We start from the raw sequence: 19337 nt of genomic DNA on the forward strand, positions 1-19337 counted from the left end.
TCTCTTTCTTTCTCTATGTATATATATATATATATATATATATATATATATATTTCTCTCTCGCTTTCGTGTTAAGGATAATTATAACTTATCGTTTCCCGGCAATTAAGCAATCGTGCTCCTATTCGTCGATGGAACTAAAGTAATTCGCTTTTTCCGGCCAATAGCGTGCCAATACCATTCTCAGTACTTGCGGACTCCTTGTCTTGCAAGATTGACTTTGATTGTCCCGTTATGTAGTTAAGATATCATTTTTACATGGATGATTCTTATTCGATTGGATTTTCCCACGAATCCATTTATACGGAGAAAATATGAGTGTCTATAAAAGAAAAGTATCGTTAGAAACTAGAGCTTCTATACGAAATTAGTAATCTCATATTTTGATTCTTTATATTTAATTAATTCAAACGATTATTATCAAAAGTGGGTGTTAAAGGTTTTTGTTAAAAGTTAGGAGATTTTAAAAACGTTATGAAAGTAGAAGTTTCTAATAGATTCTTCTTCTTCTTATTATTATTGTTATTGTTATTATTATTAATGTTATTTATTATTATTATTATTATTATTATTATTATTATTATTATTATTATGTGTTATCATCGTCATCATTATTTATACTTTTGTTATTGTTGTTGTTGTTGTTATTCTTATTCTTCTTATTATTATTATTCTTATTATTATTATTATTATTATTATTATTATTATCATTATTATTATTATGGGTATGTTTTCTCGGTTGCCAAAGTGTCCGATTCTTTAAGGTATTTGTGGGAACGAATCCAACATAAAGAAGTCTTGTGAAACATTATAAATAAACTGTGCAATGGGAAGTGCGACTATTGTTATTAAAGTGGAAATTAAGTAAATGAATATATATATATATATATCTACTTATAAAAAAATTAAAAAAATTAAAAAAGATATTATTATTATTATTAAAAGTAATCTTTCCCCTTAGGATTATATCGCATAGGTATCACACATTTCTCCATACAAATCTCTTACTCTTTTATCAGAGATTCCCAAGTCTTTTTTTGATCGTGGAACGATCTATATTTTTTGAACAATAGATCACCCTCTCTCTTAAAAATTTAATGAGGTATTAAATGAAGTAGGTATTGTTTTTTCACTTCAAGTTTTATTGAATGAAATAATACTTAATAAAAAGAAAAGTTCTTAACACGAATGATAAAAAAAATTTGATCGTCTCAATAATTCGATTATCGAACTATTACCCTGAATGTTTTTAATGAAATTCTAAAGTTCTCCATGAAAGTTTGGGAACACTTTGGGAATCGCTGTTTCGTATTCTTACATTCTAATACCTTTATCCTATCTTATCCTATACCTTATGCGGAACTTATTTCGATAAAGACTATTAAATAAAATGAGTGGTAAGACTCGCGTGATTTTGATAAGACTTTTGTGATTTACTTAATTAACATCGACCGTCGGACTGTCACCCGGAACTCCTGAATTTTTTATTAAAACCCTAAGGTTCTATCCTGCAAAACTTGGGAACGTTTTGGGAATCACGGCTCGATATCTTTACATTTGAACATCTTATTCTATCTGATCCCCATCTTATCTTATATCTTACGCTTGACACACGGAATTTATTTTAATGAAAATTATTAAATGAAACGAGTGGTAAGAGTCGCGGATTTCCGCTTTCGAGAGCTATTTAATTAACAATATCTCTCTTTCCCTCTCTCTCTCTCTCTCTCTCTTTGTTTTTTCTTTTCTTTTTTTCTTTTTTATTCGATACGTAAGAAACGTAAGAGAAATGCTGCGAGTAAATTAGAGGATAGTTAATGGAGGAATCACGATTTAACGGCGAGTTAATGTTCGTCTCTGAGAAGATTCATATTTCTCTTAATCCCAAAGGATCGTGGGGTCTGCTATTTCGAAAGTTAAGGTTTCGCGTATTTCAGTACTATGCATTTAATGGTCGTGGATAATGACGGTGTATATATAAGTTTGAGATTCGAGTTTCCTTGAGCAAACAGTTCTACTGGTATGAAAGTAAATACTGACGACGACTGATCGGCCAACCGAACATTAGGGACACGCGCGCAAATTAAATCGAGAAAAGATAATCAACGAACACCGGTGCGAAATGTTCGCATTAAATAATACCAGGGCCATACCCCTCGTTCCGCTCGTTTATTACATACCATTAATTAATTCTCGGCAAATAATCATCGTGGCACGTATATGCGTACGAACACGATTCTTATCGTTACGTATAAACTTTCGTATTTTCTATTTGTAATCTTTTTTTTTTTTTTTTGTATAACGAACGAGTATGTATTTTCGTTTATATATATTAATGTATATATAAATTTAAAAAACCGATTGGAATAAAAATGATATCTTCTCATTTTTTCTGATTTTTTATTTCTGTTTTTTTTTTTTTTCTTTTCTTGTTTTGTCTCTTTTTTTCTCTTTGTGGCAAATAATCAGTTAACAAATTCATTTTATTTCTTTTTTGCATTCTCTTGTCCATGTTTTGATTCGTTATAACGTCGAAATTATTTCATTTCTCTGGGATCGAGTTTTTTCAAGAAATTAGAAACTCTCCGTGGTTCTCAATTTTATACGTTTTTTTATTTATACGCGCGCACTTGTTTAGATATATTATTTAAAGAATTATGTAACGGTGAGGTAATGTTAAGAAGATTCAATTTTGTAAGCGTCAATCGAAATTACATTTAATTATGTCTGTTGAAATTTGGAAAAAGAGAGAAAGAGAGAAAAGTGAAAGGAAAGTATGGAATTTGAATTCATAGAAATTGAAATGTCTGTTGAAGTTAGAGAGTTGACCTTGTTCGAGATATTCAACGAAATATTCGGAACGGGTCATACGGAATACGAATCGTATATTTTGCTTGTTAATTAAAAACAAACGACGGTAATTTACGAAAAGTTCCACGTAATCGATAAAAGCAAAATGTTTTTCTCGCGTTTCGTGCTTAGTCCTTATTCTAAAGAAAGACCATTGTCAATATCGTTGAACGAGTTGCGGAATAAGTTTATCTACGCTTTATAACGGAAGTACCCTTGAAATCTCTTGATATTCGATTGCTCCCAATTGCTTTTAAAGCAAGTTGCACGAGACGAGAGAAAGAAAATCTGTTCATAGATTGAAAAGATCATCGAGATCGTTTTCAAAGAGAAAAATAGACTTACGATAAAGTCGAGCGGAAAATATTTTAGACGAAATCTAATCAAATTGTGGATATATGTGTGTATGTGTGTGTGTGTTTGTGTGTGTGTATAAATATATATATATATATGTATATAGATAATAATAGATAATTTCATGTAAATAAGAACGTTTATAATCATATTAATAATATGTATTGGAACGTATCAATAAGTAATAATAGTATTTTTAATATCTTATAACTAAATATAGATATAATAAAATAATATTGGAGATTGGATTAGCCAATAAATCATGTTAAGATACGCAATATTTTATATCTGAATAAATAATGTAATAGTAGAGGATTGGATTGGCCAATAAATATCGAAGTTTTCAATATTTTTTCTCTAAATAAATAATATAATCATATAGGATCGAATTGGTCAATAAATAATGTCGAAATTTTCAATAAAATATACTAGATGAATATAAAATACTGAAAATATCAATATTATCGACAGCGTACTTCAGATTTATGATTTTATTTCTATTGAAAATCCATTAATGTGCATATATAATAAAGAAAAAAATTATTGTTGGAAAATTTAGCAAGTATTATATTATATTCTGAATACAATACCATCGTATATAGTATTATTTATTCAATGCATTATTCAATGCATTATTGCAAAATTGCGACGTTATTTATTGGTCAATCTAATACTATATTCCTAATACAATACTATTATATATCAACTATAATATTATTCATTTACATATAAAATAGAGTCAATGATTTCTCATTTTCAATTTTATTACCATAAATAGAAATAATAAATAGAAATAAATAGAAATATTACTCTTTATTAATAAAAAAAAATATATATATATATGTATATATATATATATATATATATATATACATATACATATACATTCACATTATTTAATTTCAATTAAACTAAAGAACAATTCTAATAAATCTTAGACGGTTATATCACTACGATCCGCGTTGGATTCATCGCGCGAAGAACTTCGTCGATTGAAGGAAAGCGTCGGTGAATTTTCCGAGGAAAAATACGTCGAGGTGGTTGAAAGATTGGCCCTGGAGAACCACGTCCTAAGGCGTAGGATTCTTAGTCGAAGTACAGACTTTTCCAACGATGCTGCTACGAGTCCGCAACCACCGCCGCCGCCATCGTCGCAGCCGCAGCAGTCTCGTTTCGTTCCACTTCAAGTAGAAGGAGACCCTACCGAGTGAGTTTCATAAGACTCTGTGCTAATTGACTAATTACTCGATCTCCTTCTCTCATTCCTCGCTGTGTGATACGAATTTCTACGAGAAATTTTCTTCATCTTCTTTTCTCCTTTCCTCTCTTGTTCTCTTCTCTCTTCTCTCCTCTTCTCTTCTCTTGTCTTTATTTTTTCTCTTGTCTTTTCTTCCCTTCTTTTCTCGCTTCTTTTAATTTTTCTTTTTATTTTCTACGAAAATGTTTTTTAACGATCGGCTTTCCCAATCTTTCATAAACTACGCTATAATATCGATCACCGAAACTTACGTACTACGTTCAGTTAAAGATTCTTAAGCTTGTAGTTTTACAAACTTAATTAAAGAAAAAAAAAAAATAAATAAATAAATAGAAAAAAGAAAGAAAATTAGCCTAATATAGTCTCGAAAAAGTGTAATTGATTTTTAGTTTCATCTAGGAACTTTTGGCCCATCCTATATATAGATTTAATTTAAATATATACATATTATTTGTTGAATTTGACCTTTCACTTAACTTCTCTTTTTATGAAAATTTATAAATATAAATTAGATTTAACTGAACTTCCGTCAGTTAAAAAATTTTATGTTTATAGTTATGGATTTTTTTTCTTTTTACTTTTTTTCTAACAATTTATATATTGACTTATCGGTGTAATAAACCAAAATAAAAATAGATATGCACAATCGATATTCATAAATATGGTATTTTATTAAAAAATTTTCTGGTTCACTTAAGCAGTTATTTTTTCACCGAATATTATATTTTTCTCGAACGAAGAAAAAAAAAAAAGAAAAACGAACAGAAAAAGTACAATTATTTTTTACGAGAAACTACAAATTATTCTATTTTTATGTGAGCTTTACTGATTATTTTATCTTTATACTGTTTTTTTTTTCTATCGTTTATTTTGTTTCATTTTTTTCTTTCTTCTTCTTTTTCTTCTTCTTCTTCTTATCGATAACACGTTTAACGATATACTCGCAAGCTCGTTAATGTGCAACCGACTGGAAGCTGGAAGCGTAGCCTTATTTACGAGTTTTCGTTGGAAGCTATACCGAAGGAGCCATCGACGAAGCCATATAGTAAAAACATCGTTGAGTCGGTTCACGCTCACGAAATAGGCAATTTCATTATTGCTACCCTTTTAAAAGTTAACTCTCGGAACGAACGTTTTCTCATAGGCGTAGAAATGTAAAAAAAAAAGTTCCGTTTGTTTCTTTCCTTTTTTTTTCTTTTTTATTTCTTTTTTTTCTTTCCCCTTTGTTTATTTTCTTTGGGCATACGTTATCCTAGAAAATGTCAGAGAAGAATCATAAATTTAAGATATTAGGAAAAAGAGGAGGGAGAATATTTATAAATAGTTCTTGTCCTGTCTGACTCACAACAGCGTAATGCGTACGTTGTACGCGTTCTTACAGGCCATCATCATCATCAGCGGACACGGCTAGCGCCACGATGGACGCGTCAGGGAATAAAGTTGTCGTCGAGGAGACGGCAGAGACGATCAGAACGAGTGGGAGCCGACGAAGTACCGGTGGTTCGAGTCCGGAAACTGAAGCTCGTGGTACGTCGGTGATACGCCGTGTTCGAGGTGAATTTCCGCCTTTTTCTGCGGCAACAACAGTTCAACAAGAAGAAAACCAACAAGACCAACAACAACAGCAGCAGCAGCAGCAGCAGCATTCCTCGAGAGATGGTGCACGGTCTAGATGTATTCTGGGTCAGGAAGAGTCCGTTAGCAGTGCTATAGTATCAGTGCTGTCTAAAGAAAGTAAAGAGGACATTCGCGAGGACATCCAGGATGATGTCCAGGACGATAACGAGGGTTCAGTCGTTGTAGATCGTCTTGACATACCAGAGAAAGATAGTGAAGATTTGAGTCTTAGGTCTGTTTCCGACGGTGATAATTCTGTATTCAGTGACAATCCTGAACCTCAGTCGCCGCCTCAGCAAAGACTTATGCAACAGCAAGTTCAACAACAGCAACATCAACAACAACAACAACAGCACCAGCATAGGCAACAGAGTCAGTCGGGTGAACAAGGGAAATTAAACGATCAATCTGAAAATGATTCGGAGGAGCTCGATGACATAGAGCTGATATTCACGACCGATGATACCTGTAGGGATCTAGGTCTTCAAGAGGATCTCGTTTCCATTACGGAAACCGATGCTTGGCAACAAGCAAGTCCCGCTGGGCAACCGGTCCTCCTAAAATATACCAAATCCGCTGAGGGAGAATCTCTTGTTTGCAACGGCGATAAGACCAGTTCCGTTGAAGAAGCAGTCTCATCTCAAAGCTCCAGTATCGATCGCGAAGAGAGCGTCGATCGATTCGACGAGAGCTCCAGTACTAGGCTAAACAAGATGTGGTCTCAATGTTCTGTCCTCGTCGAAACTGACATCAGCAAGTGTGGTGTACTAGAGGAACCTGAACATTCCGCTAGGCATGCAACTAGGAGGAACACTTTGGCTGCACCTCCGACGGCTTACAGGTAATTACATATTTTTTTTATCATATTGTATTGTTCAGAAAGTTCGATCGTGTCGTTGATATATAACTACCAAAAAACTTAATATATATACGGTTCTATGCATTTATTGAAACTAGCTATAAATATAATGACCAAGTCATAAATACATATTTTATCTTCTTTGATTTACTCATCCGTTTCGAATTCTTCAGAAAAAAAAAAAAAAAACGAATATTAAAGTTTACAATAGTAAGTGATAATTACTTGTCTCTTAAAAACGTGCCACATTTTATATTTACATCATTCTTTCGAACTACATCCATTACTCTTCCTACCGTTCTACCTTACTACTTGAGAAAATAGGCCTTCGTTTTAGTGTTTGCATACATTATGTATACATATACGTATGTATATGTATATACAGGCGAACGTAATTAGTCACTTGCCGATCGTAAAGTGTTCTCGCTCGTTTTGAAGAGGTTTTGTTTTTACGTACTAGCGGATGCTAACGCCAACGGTAGTATTCAACATAGGTAGCTAGATAAGTATATTTAAAACGTACTCTCTGTTTGCAGCATAAGTAGTATAAGTTTCGAACGATAACAATCATTGCCGTAATAACGTATAAAAATCTATCAAATCTATCAGTATTCGAACATTATGTAAGGGTCGACGTACCCTTTCACAATGTGGAGAGTATATAATATTTATTTATGATGTATAAGAGTTCTACCATCGTTGGTAAACACATATACTTTTACATATACGAGCGTTGATACAAGAGCAAAAATAACTTTGCGACATAACCCATATACAGTACATACATTATAGATCGAGCAGTATTACATCGTGTTATTAGATTTTCCTTATACAATGATCTCGTTTATAGATACCAACCTTGCTTCTGTCTTTATATAAAAAGATAATCGCCATTATTATTATTATTATTATTATTATTATTGTTTTTGTTGTTATTATTATTATTATTATGATTATCATTATTATCGTTATGTTTTATTTCCTTAATTATGAAAAATATGTAGTTGAAAATTGTCAGAAATCATTGACATGATTACACGTTGGATAATTGCAGGCCAATAATACATCGAGAAGCTTTGGCTGGTAACCGAAGAAAAAGTTCAGCACCTCTTCGTCCTGTAATGGATCGGAGTAGTGGTGCCAAACGTGAGTCAGGAGCACAAACCGACATTTCGGCCCTCCCGGCACAATGGCGTTCGGAAAGCTATCTCGCACATAAAGTGGCTCACACGTTTACAACGCTTCCAAGTAAATTCGCTTTACCGGCTGGTGTACCCGGAAGGCTCAGGTTGTCTGACAAGACACGCGAGGCAAGACGAGTGTTACTCTCGGACATCAGTTTCACCAGCATGGTTCCAGAATTGTCAAGAAGCGCTGATCATCTCTGTCACGATCCGCATGCACAGGTAAAGGAAAAAGAAAAAAGAAGAAAACGAACAAAAAAAAAAAAAAAGAAAGAAAAAATCCCCCAAGAAGAAAAATTCCTTTGCGAAAGAGGAGAAATCGTTTTTACGAGCAGCCTCCGGTTTTTAGCTTTTTGGAGATCATTTTCGAGGAACTCGTTCAAAGTTATTGCGCAAGGAGATAACCCTGACACGCGTTTGCTTGGTGTCGTAAGCTTGGTAATAGAGTAGATGTGGCGGTGTACGCGAAACAGACGGCAGTCAGCGTAATAACAGCTTGATTAATTCAACGTGTGCTAGTAATATGTACGCACAATGATGCTCGTTGTGTGCATCAAGAAGGCCACGAACGAATGGAGCTCTAACGCGGTTTGCTTTACATCCATGAACATGTACTCCACGATATATATATATATATATCTCTCTTTCTCTTTCTCTCTATCTATCTATCTATCCATCTATCTATCTATCCATCTATCTTACTTTGACCTATGTAAGCCATAGATGATGACTAATTGCACCGTATGCACCTAACTTCGACTTACGATCGCTTCCTCTCTACCCGCGGATGTATTTACGTTCATGTCCACGCTTATCCACGTCCATGAGAACGTGAGAAAAATTAACTGGAGTCGTATTTTGCGGCTGCCTTCGTATGTCTTGATGCCGCATGTGAGAATAATATACGCTTAGGATTATACCAACGTAACGAGTTGGATCGTTTAACGATAGACGTCATCGAATGATTTATTTTCTTTAACTTTAATCCATTCATAGAAGAACCTGCAATATAAATCAATGATTAGTAAATTGATCGTTTTTTTTTTTTGCCTATAATCTTCTTGATAATCACGCATCGTACGATATCAGGATATAGATAGAATATTTACTTGCTTGATGATCCTTAAAAAATATCAGATGTATGTGTCATCAAGTCTTGTCTGATTTTCTTTGAAACAATGTTTACGTGTTTTAGACTTGCTTGGGATCTCGTGGTTGTGGACATCGCACACCGGAAGTAAATCGTCGCGAATCCTTAGGATCACCAGCAGGCTATTGGCCTCGTTGTAATCCAGGAACGGCTTTACCAAGTCCTTGCGATTGTCGTTTGTCGGCTGATCTTTATTCCTCGAGATATCGAGGTTCCTTGAGCTCGATACCATCGCCAGGATTAGAAGTCGTGACTGGTCCACCAAGGAGACACTCTTGGAGAGCAACGGCAGCTTCTTTCGACACATGGAGAGTTCCTGCTGCCACTTCTACACCTAGACCGACCTGGTCCTCCATGCCATCTTCTCCCACTCATGTTCACCCACCTGCAACGTCCTCGAGATCCTCGAAGAATGTACGAAAGAGAACACGCTCGAAAGTCACTTTTCAAGGTAAACAAAAGAACAGAACAAAAGGCAAAAATCGATATTGCATTGCTTTATTTAACTTTTATCGCTTTTAATCGGAACTAACTCTGCCTATAAATTAATTTTTTTTTTTTTTATTTTCCTTTTTTGTTTCGTCTTCGATACATATATTTACGAAACATTAATAAACATTTTTACTAACTAAAAAGAAATTATCTCTTATAAAATATAATATTTTTATATCTACACACACACACACACGCATTCACACAATTTTGTTGGAGTGATAAAAGGATTAATGAATGTATTACAGGTAAGCTTTGTTTGAGGTACACGTTAATCACGTGATTTATTTAAAACTGCATTACTGCATCAACTCCGCTTTATTGATCCTATGAAAAATAAAAAAAAAAGAAGAAAAGAAAAGAGGATTACGTTGGAACAAGTTCGTGTTTCTACGTTTCAGAGTGTCCAATGACGCGTGGAAGTTTACCTAACTTGCGCTCAGACATAGTAGGTGCGGGTGACAATAGCGGAGATTCAACGGAATCGCTGATAGACGAGGCGGAGGATTATTTGCGTCGCAGTATCGATTCGATGCTGACTATTTCGAGTACCAGTGCTAGTACGGATTATTGGAGCAGACAAACGGCAGCCAGACGAAGGAGAACTCGAAGGCACTCCGAACCTGATCTTGCACGCGAGTGGATTCCCCCTCAGGATGCGAGACCGTATCTGCCAAAGGTGAATGACCAACTTTAATAAATAAAAAGAAACAAAAAAAAAAATAAATAAAACTAGCTTAAAAGAAAGTACTAAACAATTATATTCGGTATCGGTAAAATTATTAATTTTATTAATACGATATACGACGTAGAGAACCCTAAAATTTCTAGATGATTTTAAGGATCAATTAATCCTTTTCTTTGGAAATTTTTCAGGCCAATTGTTTTCTTTCTTCTTTTTTTTTCGGATTACAAACCTAAGAAAATTTTGCCCTACCTAGGAATATTTAAACTATCCACTTGTTCTTTTTTTTTTTGTATAACAATTACACATATGACATATGTGTATAATGTTATAATATGAATATATTGTTTCTTCGATAGATACCAAGAGATCTGAAGTTAGATCATCTTGTCAAAGTAATCTCACCGGAAGGAAGAGTCCTTCAAGGTCGTGTACGATACGTTGGTCCTATTCCTGGTCGAGAAGATTCTCACGTGGGTGTTGAATTACCGAACGTTAATGGTTCCTCCGATGGTACTTTTCATGGTAGAAGATTTTTCGATTGGTAAGTCTTATGCAATTCTTATGTATGTATATGTCTACACGTTTGTATATTTTATTTTCTTCTTAACATGATAATTATCAATGCTTTAGTAAAAACATTTTTTGTTTCATTGTTTTATAAATTAATTTTTATTTTCTTTTTTTCTTCAATAAACGTAACAATTATAGAATAATACGTAGAAATCAGTATCAGATTTGAAATTATACGGAGTAGGATAGGATCTTTGATCTATTTATTTTCGATATATTAGAGTTGTATAGAATATTGAAAAAAAGAAAGAATATAAATAAAAAAGAAGACCATAGAAATAAGTCAATTTTAAGTTCAATTTTACTTTTCTAGAAAGGAAAAGCAAAAGTCGATATTCGATCAGAGTAAACGTAGTCCTTAGGAAAAAAGTCTTACCAATTGGTCCAGCTATTTAATTTCGTAATTGCATAATGTTTTTGAGGTAATGGGTCGTAGTACGAGCTGCGTGACAAAAGCAATTCTGTTCGTGATAAATCCTCGCGATACCTCCTTCAACGGGCCTCGCCTTGTACATATATACTCTCTCTTTCTTTCTCTCTCTCTATCTCTCGCTCGCTCTCTCTCTCTCTCTCTTCTTACCTTGCGTTTCTTCGTCTTGTCGTTACTTTACTCGCTAAGTTAAACGTGCATATGCATACGCAAATGCAATGGCGTATCTATGTTTTAATTTCAAAGTAATACTGATATCGTGAATTTCTTTTTTAACGGAGTATTAAATATACGAGATTTTAGATAATATTGTAAGAACTTATACTATTTTTATTTTGATTGATTGATTGATTTATCTTTTATCTCTTTCTTTTCATATCTGTGATGTTAACAAATATGTAATTAATTAATGTTTTCTTTCTCTTTTCTTTTCTTCGTTTTTTTCCTTTTTTTAATTTTACTAGATCGAAGTGTTCAAATATATTTATTGATATTTAATAACTAGTAATTTTTTTAGCTAGCTGATAATTAGTTAATTGATTGTTCTTTGTATTGTATGTGTTTGGTCTTTTTATTTATAGTTAATGTTCAGCTAAGTAAATCAATAATTAAGTCAAGTTAAGGTAGCTGATAATTTTTTAAATCAATTATTATTTGATTTTGATTAATTCGGAGTATTCGATATATTAAAAATAGAGATAAATTATCTTCTATGTGCAGATATATAGAGAGATATGGCAAGAACTATCGTCGATTAGGAGGATAAAATGTCTTGTAAAATTGCAGGAAGTTTGTCGCGTGAATTCTTGTCGTGAGAAATGTCTCGTGCAGGCACACAGCAGCTTATACGAAAATCACTCGAAACGCGACGACGATGTTCGCGTGACCATCATCGACGTCCCTGAAAGTGCGCCTCCTCAGATTTTGATCTCGAGTTAGAATATATATGCACACGTACACGATCGATCGACCCATTCTCTCTCTTTCTCTCTCTCTCTCTCTTTGTCTTTCTAAGTTAAAAAAGATACAATAGAAATTTTTTCAGAACAATTCATTCCACACATAAATATAACATTTTATATTTAATTATTTATCTATTTCAAAGTTCTTTATGTAAATATCTATAAAGATTATTACGATGTTGATTGAATTTTTAATTATTACAGAGAGTTAACCAAAAGTTTCTAAATGATTTTAAAAATGAATTACTCCTTTTCAAGACTTCAGAGGCCATTCTTTTTTTCTTTCTTTCTTTCTTTCTTTCTTTTTTTCTTTTTCATTTTCTTCTTCTTCTTCTTCCTTTTTTTTTTCTTTTGTAAATTGTAATACAAAAAGCTCAACTTGTAAAATTACAAGTTTAACGGTAAGCATAGAAAAGTCTCGAGAAAAAAGTAATTGAGTTTTAAAAATCGCTTAGAAAGTTCTGACTCGTCTAAAAACTTTTACCCGTCAACCAATCAGGCACCCACTCAGTTTGTTTTAATTTTAATGTTTCTGATCGATTCTATGTAATCCCATTTTTGTATTTACAGCGAACCTGACCGTGCGATCTTCGTGCCGTTCAAAAAGGTGGTCTTGGCTTGGTGCACTGCCTGACCCGATGTACCCACTTCCAAAGTAACACCGCGAATTTTGCTCTCACAATATACAATGTAAATGTGGATACGGCGGTATGTATGTACAGCACACATAAGTTTCGCTATGACTTTTATAGAATGTTGCTGTGGTATCGTCTCTATTCATTTCTTCCAACGATTTTCGTAAGTAAAAATATATATAATTTTTTTTTCTTTTTTCAAAAAAGAAATAAAATCAAAGAACGTTTAGTGGACAAAAAAAAAAATCGTTGATCGGTATCATTTAACGTTCGTTCGAAAATTTATCTTAAGGGTTTAATTAAAAGTATCATTGAACGATAAATCATTGATTTAAAAAAAAAAAAAAAAAAAAACAAACAAAAAAAAACATCGTTTTATTGATAATAAGCATAAATATCGGATTTAGAGATGTTGCCAGAAAATATGAAAACTTCTATATATGATATAAATGATTTACATATTTGCAAAAGAAAACCACAATTAGACGTGCGTACACAAAGCCTACATAATGTATCTATATTTATATATATATACACACACATACGCGCACGTGCATATATTTTTAAAAAAGGACTCTCTCTCTATATTATATATATATATATATATATATATATATATATATACACATAGTACATATAGAAAATAGTTATCAATAATTGTGTAAAAAGGGAAAGAGATATCATATTGAAGAGGCTACATGTGTATTATTATTTAACGGAAGCTCGGATCGATTGTGTTTTTTTTTTTTTAGATGTAAGTAACTCTCTTGTACAAATAAGTTATATACTTTATATATATGTATATATATATATGTGTATACATACATATATATATATATGTATATATATATATATATTTAACATATACATTTATTGTCTACTCGCAAAAGAATAAGTAACTATAGTTACTGATTACGTCAGATTACGACACAAAAAATCGCATGCGATGAATTTTTTTGCAGAGACCGATAATTACGGCAAATTATGTGTATGTTTGTATGTATGTATGTATGTATGTATGTATGTATGTATGTACGTACGTACGTGAATCTTCCAGATAATATATGTCAGTCGATCTTTTTCCATGCTTCAATGCCATGAAAAAAGAAATAAAATGAGATAAATAAATAAAAAAATTCTCGATTTCAAATGACCGACATAAAGATTGCATTACGATCATTCGAAAAACAGTGATATTTTAGATAATATTTTAGATAGCATTGGAAAAAAAAAAAAAATAAAATAAGGAAAAAAAGAAACATTTTTCGGTTTATCGTTTCGGATTTTAGAAAGGTGTAAAAAATAAAAAAAAAGTATAATATTAATAATAAAATATCGTAATATTCTATTTAGACACCGAAGATATGATAGATAAAAAAATATATATACATATACATATATATATATATATATATATATATATATATATATTATAATATAATAATAATCTGCCGTTTAAATTTCGATCTCCAAGAAGTTCTTTTCTCAAAATGGAATTGCGTGTTCGTGCTGTGAAAGAAATAGAATTTCATATTCCGGTACAGTAACAAGGAACAAATATTCTCGATCAAAATAAAATAGATATAGATATATGTAGCTCGTATGCGAGCCATTCTCTCTTTTTATGCATAATATAATTAATAATTAATAATAATATATCACGTACCTGTATCATTGACAATTATTACATTTTAATGTGCTATTTATACGCGAATTGTGGATGCAACACACAGTTATAGAGATATTCGATAATACAGGGTGGACAACTAAAAAGTTTCTTGGTGAGCCAAAAGATCTTAGATGATTTTAAAAATCAATTACTTCTTTTCCAAACCTTTTAGGATAATTCCTTCTTTTTTTTTAAGTTTTAGATATTTCAGTAAAATTACAAGGTTAGTTTGTAAAACTATAAGCCTAACTACGAATCTAAAATGTTTTGGAAAACATTAATTGATATTAAAAATTATCGAAACAATTTTCACTTACCTAGAAACTTTTGGGCAAACCTTGTATATACACATATGTGTGTATGTATATATATATATATATATATATATATATATATATATATACATATGCATATAATTTTGTAAAGTTAGATAACGTTTCATTGTAAATTTTCTTTTATTTTCTTTTATTTATTGTTTTTATTGTTTTTAATCTTTTTTTTATGACATCATGGCCATCGAAGGTCCACGAATAACAAAAACTAATATGCATTATAATTTAAAAATAATGATCTTTGCGAGATAGACTGTACCTGTATATTATATTGTCCATTAAGAAGAAACGCACGAAGTGTGACGTAAGCTTTTTTTATTACATTCAGGCGAGTTTAGAAGATTGCTAGGTGTGTCGAGAGAAAGAAACTGCAATTTCTACGTCAATGAAATTAGAAAGAAGAAAGTTTCACCATTTCTATTTCTTTCAGTCGTTATAATTCGTATATATATATGTGTGTGTGTTTATATATATACACATACCCACATACACACACATGTATATATGCATTCATCTATATATACAGGGTGGGCTAAAAGTTTCTAAGTGGACCAAAAGTTCCAAGGTGATTTTAAAAATCAATTACTCTTTCCGAGGCTTTTTAGGCTAATCTTTCAATTTAGGGCTTCTTACAAGCTTAAACTTGTAGTTTTACAATATACAAAAAAAAAAATTAACCTACAAAGTCTTGAAAAATAGTAATTGATTTTTAAAGTCACCTAGGAACTTTCAGCCTAGAAACTTTTGTGGCCCATTATATATATATATATATATTAGTAGCGTTATGTATTAACACGAACTGTGAGTTAAAAGAACACGTATATTCATACATACACACACACATACACACATACATACATACACATACAGAGAGAGGACATTTTTCTCGTGTTATAACTTTATTTGATCAATTCAACTAGAAATATCTGCAATCTTGCACGTTCGCAATGCCAGCCGAAACAATTTTCGGCAAATTATAAGACACAAGTGATATATTTCGCGTGACTCCAGGTAAATTTAGTTATGCTTTATTACATGAGATACGATCTTCCGGTTACACGTATATAACTATGTATAACACGCGCACACGCGCACACACACACACACACACACACACACACACACACACACACAGGCACATATATAGAAGCTATTCGCTTGCGAACTAAACTCGAATCTGTGATAAAGGGTTTCGCCTGAAAATTTTCAATAGTTTTCACGAAAGGAATTAAAATTACACACGGACGCCGTCTGTTTATGAATTAAACATTAAAATATTTGATTTTTAATATGCACATACATACACACAGACATATGTGTAATACATTTTTATTATTAGATTATTTAACAAGAGAACTTTATGACGTCGCATGGTGTTTTTTAAATAACAGAATAGAGAATATCGATATTATTCATTTTACACAAAAATAAATCACGAAGGTATTCGAAAATTCTCGCTCACTGACGATTATGAATTTTTTATTGATTTAATTTATTATAACTGAACACACAGACACACCCAGCAATATTTGACGATAATACTTTAAATAAATGTAAACACGAATGCGTCTTCTCTTCTCGAGTTACATATACATTTTAACATTGCCATTATAAAAAAAGAAAAAGCTAGTTAAGTAGTGTATTTTACGGTTATTATCACTTGCTATAATCAACTTTGGACGAAGATTTATTATTAATAAGTCTTTCTCTATCTAGTTTCAGTACAACATATTATTTGTGATCGTTGCGTTTTAAGATTTATTATATCGTTATTATAATTAACTTTTTTGTTTTTATTATTATTATTATTATTATTATTATTATTATTATTATTATTATTATTACTATTATTATTATTATTCTCTCACAAAGATTTTTACAATTTTTATTTGTGTTAGATAGAAATATATATATATGTATTATATATATATATATATATATATATATATATATATAAAACATCTGTACATAATGCCAATTTCACACAGACATTGAGTCATTTATATGTACAATGCATACGTATGTATGTATTTGAAACGCCGAAGTGCAAATATTTTCCAAAGCACGTTTAAATGGACACATCTAATGTAGCGCTGTTCAACTTCTACACAGACCAAAGGCTAATCAAATAATTATAATAATAATAATAATAATGATAATGATAATAATAATAATAATAATAATAATAATAATACTAACAACAATAATAATAATAATGATAATGATAATGTTAATGATAATGATAATGATAATAATAACAATCATAATAATACCTGAGCTCAATTTATAATTTACAATTTATTTTTTGCGACAGTATTTTTTTTTTTATTTTTGTTTTATTTTAATCGTTAAAAAAAGAAAAAAGAAAAAAAAAAGAAGAAATTATAATTTACGCGGCTACGTCAAAAAGAAATAAATTACATTAACGAGAACACTCGAGGATGGATTTCATGTGCTATGAATAAACCACAAAAAAATGGTGCCGCGAGCCGGATGTGGCTTTAGTGTAGAACCACAGTTGAACAGCGCTGGTCTAAGGAATTAGTTTTGATAAGTCGTAAAAAACATAACGCTACACACTGTGACTATCTTTCTCTTGGACAATTTTTCTTTTTTTTTTTTTAATAGCATTTAGTAAAGCGTATAATATATGTATATGTAAATCAATTTAAGATGGAGGCACACGATGGACCAACGCTTTAATTACTGTTTCAAATCATCTTTAAAAGATTTTTTTTAACAAAATTTGCATTTACTTATAACGATTCTATTATTACCATTTAAATCGAAACACACACATACACATACACAGACAGACATATTAAAAATACCGTATAAATTTCCTTAAGGCATAATAAATAAAAAAAAAACACACACACACACATACAGTCATATTAGAAACATCGTATAAATGTTCTTAAGAGTAATAAGTAAAAAAACACATACATATACACAAAGAGAGATATGCAGTATCACTGGAAAACTCCTTTATGTATTTTCTTAAGGAGTTTTATGTAAAAAAAAAAAAAAAAAAGAAAAAAAAAGAAAGAAAGAAAGAAAAAAGTAAACGAAAAAAAAAAAGAAATCACAAACACACATACATACAGACACAGCACGTTGTAATAAAAAAAACATATTATATTTTTTACTTGCTGCAAAAAAAGAGTCGTCGTGGGAAGACCTTACCTACGTTAAAAAGTCAAATTTTTTCCTAACATACGTTCGTTCTCTATACGATATTTTATCTCTTATATACATATATATGTGTGTATACTACATATATATATATATATATAAGTACGTACATATATATACATATACATAAAAACGAAAATGGGAATAACACATACTGAATGTAATTAAGTGGCAAAAGCATTGTAGGGAGTAACGTTGATCGATGTTAATCGCTGTAATTACTGTTACGTTTAAATGTTTCGATGTGACATAGATAGATAACTCTCGAAGAGAAAAAAATAATTATAGGAAAGAAAGAGAGAGAGAGAGAGAGAGAGAGAGAGAGGGAGAGAAAGGAGGAATAACGATGTGCACTTAATACGATCGGTTGTTATCCTCGATCTTATTATCCTCGTCGAATTATTGTTTCTTCGTTGAAATATTAAGATAAAATAGAAAAAAAAAGAAAAGTCAAGAAAAATCGTGTATTCGCTGTCATAAATATATGGCATAAGACAGCTGACGGTGTAATAAAAAAAAAAAAAAAAAAAAAAAAAGCAATTGATTAGAAGATTTCACTTTTGTGAATTGCATAGATAATTATTACATCTCTTTGTGTGTGTTCATGATGATTTAGACGTTTGTTATTCGAAGATAACAAAATACGACGATGGAGAAAGAAAGAGAGAGAGAGAGAGAGAGAGAGAGAGAGAGAGAGAGAGAGAAAGACAGTCAGTTTGGATCGATAGATCTCCTCTAATCCTCTGTTTCGAGAGATTATTAATATAAGATGGCTACGATATGGTACTTAATGCTTCGTGATTCGTCAAATTGGATGATGCTAAGAGAGGATGAAAAGTGACTCTCGATGAGATTGTTATCACTGTACCTAACTAGATGTTAACGTAACGAAGAGATATTGTCGTCACTCTACTATTTATTGTATCGTAACGATGGGTTAATGATCATAATGATGATAATGATGATGATGATGATGATAATGATGATAAGAACGATAAGTATGATGATGATGACGATGACGATGATGATGTATCAGAAAAATAAAACTATTATTACTCAATAGAAAATGAATATTTAAAAGAGTTCCTTGGA

The 19337-nt window shown here is 31.4% G+C and overlaps 1 protein-coding gene across 3 annotated transcripts in view; it reads left to right on the forward strand.

Annotated features, from left to right (window-relative positions):
* Positions 1 to 19337, forward strand: part of LOC122628426 — a 31832-nt gene that overhangs the window by 4058 nt on the left and 8437 nt on the right. The window contains exons 2-8 of one of the 3 annotated variants that reach the window (XR_006327044.1): positions 4143 to 4411; positions 5844 to 6920; positions 7993 to 8344; positions 9318 to 9723; positions 10166 to 10443; positions 10809 to 10993; positions 12985 to 13212. Coding sequence is in view for 2 of the 3 variants with exons in the window: in XM_043810727.1 (XP_043666662.1) it covers positions 4143 to 4411; positions 5844 to 6920; positions 7993 to 8344; positions 9318 to 9723; positions 10166 to 10443; positions 10809 to 10993; positions 12985 to 13048 (2631 nt within the window). In the remaining variant the exon portion in view is untranslated. Of the gene's footprint in view, positions 1 to 4142; positions 4412 to 5812; positions 6921 to 7992; positions 8345 to 9317; positions 9724 to 10165; positions 10444 to 10808; positions 10994 to 12984; positions 13337 to 19337 lie in introns of those variants that run through there. The other 2 variants (XM_043810727.1, XM_043810729.1) reach the window with 2 other exon arrangements.

Source organism: Vespula pensylvanica, chromosome 4, assembly GCF_014466175.1.
Source record: "Vespula pensylvanica isolate Volc-1 chromosome 4, ASM1446617v1, whole genome shotgun sequence".
In the NCBI taxonomy this organism is placed as follows: Eukaryota; Metazoa; Arthropoda; class Insecta; order Hymenoptera; family Vespidae; genus Vespula; species Vespula pensylvanica.